The sequence below is a fragment of the Gekko japonicus genome, unplaced genomic scaffold (genome assembly GCF_001447785.1).
Source record: "Gekko japonicus isolate JY-2015 unplaced genomic scaffold, Gekko_japonicus_V1.1 scaffold2676, whole genome shotgun sequence".
Lineage (NCBI taxonomy): Eukaryota > Metazoa > Chordata > Lepidosauria > Squamata > Gekkonidae > Gekko > Gekko japonicus.
The window spans coordinates 93,715-98,681 of record NW_015169260.1 but is presented as its reverse complement, the minus strand read 5'-3'; the positions used below and the strand labels follow the sequence as shown (position 1 = coordinate 98,681).

Below are 4,967 nucleotides of genomic sequence, written 5' to 3'. Positions count from 1 at the left end.
CAGCTAGGTGACCTTGGGTTAGTCACTGCTCTCTCAGAGCTCTGTCAGTCGCACCTATCTTACAGGGTGTCTGTTGTGGGGAGAGGAAGGGGAGGCAATTGTAAGCTGCTGTGAGACTCCTTCGGGTAGTGAAAAACAGAGTACAAAAACCAATTCTTCTTCTCGTATTTCTTGGAAACCTTTTTTTTCCTGTCTAATCTTAGTAAGATTCTTGTACCGGCATGTTTGCTAAACATATTCCTTGGAAACGTTTTTTCCTATGTAATTCTAGGAAGATTCTTAGGTCCTGATATCGATGGTCATTATGCTGTTCCTTGCAAGCCTGGGCCTTATGTCAGCCGTAGAATTCCTCCTCGCCGCTCTTGTTTTCTACCTCATCTTCATGACCCTCAATTCCTCCCGTAAGCGGAAACCCCAGGGACTCCGGGACCTCCCGGGACCTGTGGGCTACCCACTGATTGGCAGCATGCTGGAGATAGGGAAGAACCCCCATCTGAGCCTGACGCAGATGAGCGAGAAATACGGGGACGTGTTGAAGATCCACATCGGCACACGACCGGTGTTGGTGCTAAGCGGGCTGGAGACCATCAAGCAGGCCTTGGTGAAGCAAGGCGGGGACTTCATGGGGCGCCCAGACCTGTACAGCATGCGTCATATTACGGACGGCCAGAGCATGACCTTCAGTACGGATTCTGGGGAGGTGTGGGCGGCCCGAAGAAAGCTGGTTCACAATGCCCTGAGGAATTTTGCTTCCTCTCCCAGCCCGGGCTCTTTGTCCTCCACCCTGCTGGAAGAACACGTCTCCCAAGAGGCGGAACGCCTGGTCACCAAACTGCAAGAGGTGATGCGGGAGCAGCAGAGATTTGACCCGTTTCGGTACCTCGTGGTCTCTGCGGCCAACGTGATTTCCACCATCTGCTTCGGCAAGCGCTACAACTACGACGACAAGGAACTGCTCGGCATACTGAATGGAAACGAAGAGTTTGTGGACGTCGGCTCCAGTGGGAACCTCGTCGATTTCATCCCCCCGCTCCGACTCCTCCGAAGGAACAACATGAGGAAGTTCAAGGAGTTCAACCAACGGTTCATCGATTTCCTGCAGACCATCGTCAAAGACCATTATGAAAGTTTTAGTAAGGTAAGGAAATGGGGCCCTGACATGGACGGCCGAGCCTAGCCTGATCTCATCAGATCTCAGAAGTTAAGCAGGGTCTGCCCTGGTTAGTACTTGGATGGGAGACGACCAGGGAAGACCAGATTCACTATTGAGAGGTAGGCAATCACAAACCACCTGTGTTCATCTGCTCTCACCTGGGTGGTCCAAGCTAGCCTGATTTCATCAGCTCTTGGAAGCTAAGAAGGCTCAGCTCTGGTTAGTAACAGGATGGGAGACCCCACCAGGGAAGACCAGGGTCGCGTGTGAACTGGCTCTCTCTTTTCAGGACAACATCCGGGACATCATGGACTCCCTCATTGACCTCAGCCAAGAAAAGGACAGAAAAATGAAGATTCATGTACCCACTGGACAAATAGTGAACCTTGTTAGTGATATTTTCGGCGCAGGTAAAGAGATTTCCAAAGTCAGGGATGGGTAATCCAAGAGCAGCTCGAAGCCAAAGCGTTGTCTAGAACAAAAACAGGGGAAAAGGGTGCAGATAAGGATTCCCCCCAAAATTGCTTAGCGACAACGGAGACAGACATGTTTTCACTCGCTGTCTGTCCCTATTAAGATCCTTCACGTATGCCAGGGTGGCCAAACTTGCTTAACATAAGAGCCACATAGAATAAATGTCAGATATTTGAGAGCCCCAAGACGTGAACAAATAGTACAAACATTTTTGCTGGAAAATGTGCAAATGCTTTTTATCAACATCAAATGACATAAATAAAAACAAAAGAGGTTAAAACAGACATTGATAATGATATTTATTTGTCCAATGATACTTGTTTGCTAATTATATTTATTTGTCTAAGAGAGAGAGAGAGAGAGGTGGAAAGAAAGAGAGAGAGAAACAAAGAAAGCAAATAGATGGGGGGAGAGGAAGGGGAAAAAGAGAGAGAGACAACGAAAAATAAAGAAAGCAAATAGGTGGAGGGGGGAGGAAGGAAGAAAGGAAGAGAGAGAGCAAGAGAGAAAGAAAGAAACAAATAAAGGAAATAGATGGGGAGGGAGGAGAAGGGACAGAAGGAAGGAAGAGAGAAACAGAAAGGTGGGAAGACAGGAGAAAGAGAAAAAGAGATAGAAACAGAAACAAAGAAAGCAAATAGAAGAAGAAGAGATGAGACTGGATTTATACCCTACCCTTCCCTACCTGAAGGAGTCTCAGCGGCTTACAATCTCCTTTCCCTTCCCCTCCCCACAACAGACACCCTGTGAGGTAGGTGGGGCTGACAGAGATCTCTCAAGAACTGCCCTGGAGAGAACAGTTCTGAAAGGACTTGTAACTGACCCAAGGTCACACCAGCAGCTGCATGTGGAGGAATGGCGAATCAAACCTGGTTCTCCCAGATTAGAGTCTGTGCTCTTAACCACTACACCAAACTGGGTCTCTAGATGGGGGGAGGGAGGGAGGGGGAGGACAGAAGGGAGAGAAAGAAAGGAAGGGAGAAGGAGAGAAAGAAGGAGGTGGAAAGAAAGCAAATAGATGGGGGAGGGAGGAAGAGGTGGAAAGAAAGCAACTTTAAATGTGTTCTCCAAGCCCCCCGCCCCTACTGCTCTGCTGGCTTGGCTTGTAGAAGGGATTTATAAAGACAAATGCCTTCTCTGAGCCAAGTCAGCTGACCAGTGTGGTGGGGCGAGGAGAACACATTTACCTTTAGATGGGGGGGAGGGAGGGAGGAAGGAAGGAAGGACAATGGAAAGAAAGCAAATAGACGGGGTGAGGGAGGGAGAGGTGGAAAGAAAGCAACTTTAACTTTAAATGCTTCCTCCAAGCCCTACCCCCACGCTGGCTGGCTTAGCTTGGAGAAGGGATTTAAAGAGACAAATGCCTTCTTCCAAGCTGGATGGGGAAGGGGGCCTTTGAGAACGCATTTAAAGTTACAGTTGCTTTGTTTCTCTGCTCCGCACCCCACCTCAAGCCTACCCAGGGAGGGAAACACCAGCTGGGGAAGGGAAGACCAATCAGGGAGCCATATCTCCCCTCCACTTCCCCAGCTGCCCTGCCGGGAGCTGTACAATATTGTGAAAGAAATGCATGTGGTTCCCAAGCCGCAGTTTGGCCATCCCCTCACGTATGCCACGGTACTTTTACGGATACATACTGGGGTGTTTCCAGGCAACATTCAAATCCTGCCATCTCTAGTCTGAGGTAGCAAAGGCTGAGAAAAAAGACTTTGGAGAGCCTGCCAGAGAAGACCACACTGGACTAGATCGATCAAAAGCCTGATTCTGTTCCTAGGATTGTGCAGAAAGTATTTCACAAGGCGCCGCATTTATCCTTTTGGTATCCCCTACAGGTTTCGACACAGTGACCACAGCCTTATCCTGGTGTCTCGCATACCTGGTAGTGTATCCTGAAATTCAGAAGAAGATCCAGGGAGAAATAGGTAAATCCAGCTTTTGGTAAGTATTTAGGTCTCTTTCTGGGAAGCTGGTGGTCCCAGTCTCTCTCTCTCTCGCTTCTGTGACCTGCAGATGAAACCATCGGCAGCGAGAGGAAGCCAAGACTGTCGGACCGGCCCCTGCTGCCTTATACGGAAGCCTTTATCCAAGAAGTGTTCAGACATTCCTCCTTCCTACCTTTCACAATCCCCCACTGGTAAGTCCCCAGGCATTTGAAAGAGACAGGTGAGCACGCTGTGGCTCTCAAGTTCTCTCCCTCTCTTTTCCTGCACCTGTGGAATATGGTACGGAAGCTTGTATATTTTGAGATCCTCGGCTTTTTCAGAAACAACTAAGTTTCAAACACGGCGACCACCGGCAGGACCGCGCAAGCACACAGCTCGTGTATGCTTTCGGCCCCGGCTCCATCTATCAGGCACTGCCGTGCCTGCGTCACACGCCGTCGTGCGTCTCTCTAGCCTCCACTGTCGCTGTCGCCCGATGTTTTCCACTCCGGCCACTAGGGATCGCTCCGCCTCCGCCAGCACTCGCCGCCGAGTGCTGTTACATGTTACATGTTACGTTACTGTTCAACCTCTGTCTATAAATTTGAACTCTTACCTTCCATTCCAACGTATTTGAAAAAGTGTGCCTTGCACACGAAAGCTCATACCTTGAATAAACCTTTGTTGGTCTTAAAGGTGCCCCACTGGAGTCTAAATTTGTTCTACTGCTTCAGACCAACACAGCTGACTTCCTGGAACAACCAAGTTTCGAGTCCTTATGGCTGGAGGTTCTACAGAAAGATGTTCTGAAGAAATCGCTAAAGTCAAGGGAGGGCTACCTGGGAGTCAGGAAGACAGGCTTCCTTCTCTTTGTGACTTACTCATCACCTCTATATCCAGTACAGCCACAGTGGTGATGGCGGAAACGGCTTTCAAGCAGCGGTCAAATTACAGCGTCCCAGTAGGAGTCAAACTCCTCCATGGAGCTCAGGGTGACGTACATGGTTCCCCCTTCTTCCACTATATTTAGGGAATTGAATTCAGGTCTTCCTGGTTCTAGTTCAACACAAAGACTATTAACCCGCAATCCACTCAACTGTTGGGCAGTAGAGAGCCAGTTTGGTGTAGTGGTTAAGTGCGCGGACTCTAATCTGGGAGAACTGGGTTTTGATTCCCCACTCCTCCACTTGCACCTGCTGGATGACCTCGGGCAAGCCATAGTTCTGATAAGAGCTGTTCTTGAAAAAGAGCCGTTTCTGTCAAGAGCTCTCTCAGCCCCACCTACCTCACGGGGTGTCTGTTGTGGGGAGGGGAAGGGGAAGGAGTTTGTCAGCCGCTCTGAGACACCTTTGGGTAGTGAAGGGCAGGTTATAAATCCAATCTCCTCCTCCTCCTCCTCCTCCTCCTCCTCCTCCTCC

General features: G+C 49.5%; 1 protein-coding gene across 1 annotated transcript in view; it reads left to right on the top strand.

Annotated features, from left to right (window-relative positions):
• The first annotated feature begins 304 nt into the window (after window positions 1-304).
• Window positions 305-4,967, top strand: part of LOC107114916 (cytochrome P450 1A5-like) — a 7,534-nt gene continuing 2,871 nt past the window's right edge. The window contains exons 1-4 of the mRNA XM_015416523.1: window positions 305-1,138; window positions 1,443-1,563; window positions 3,460-3,549; window positions 3,638-3,761. Coding sequence (XP_015272009.1) covers window positions 305-1,138; window positions 1,443-1,563; window positions 3,460-3,549; window positions 3,638-3,761 — 1,169 coding nt within the window. The remainder of the gene's footprint in view (window positions 1,139-1,442; window positions 1,564-3,459; window positions 3,550-3,637; window positions 3,762-4,967) is intronic.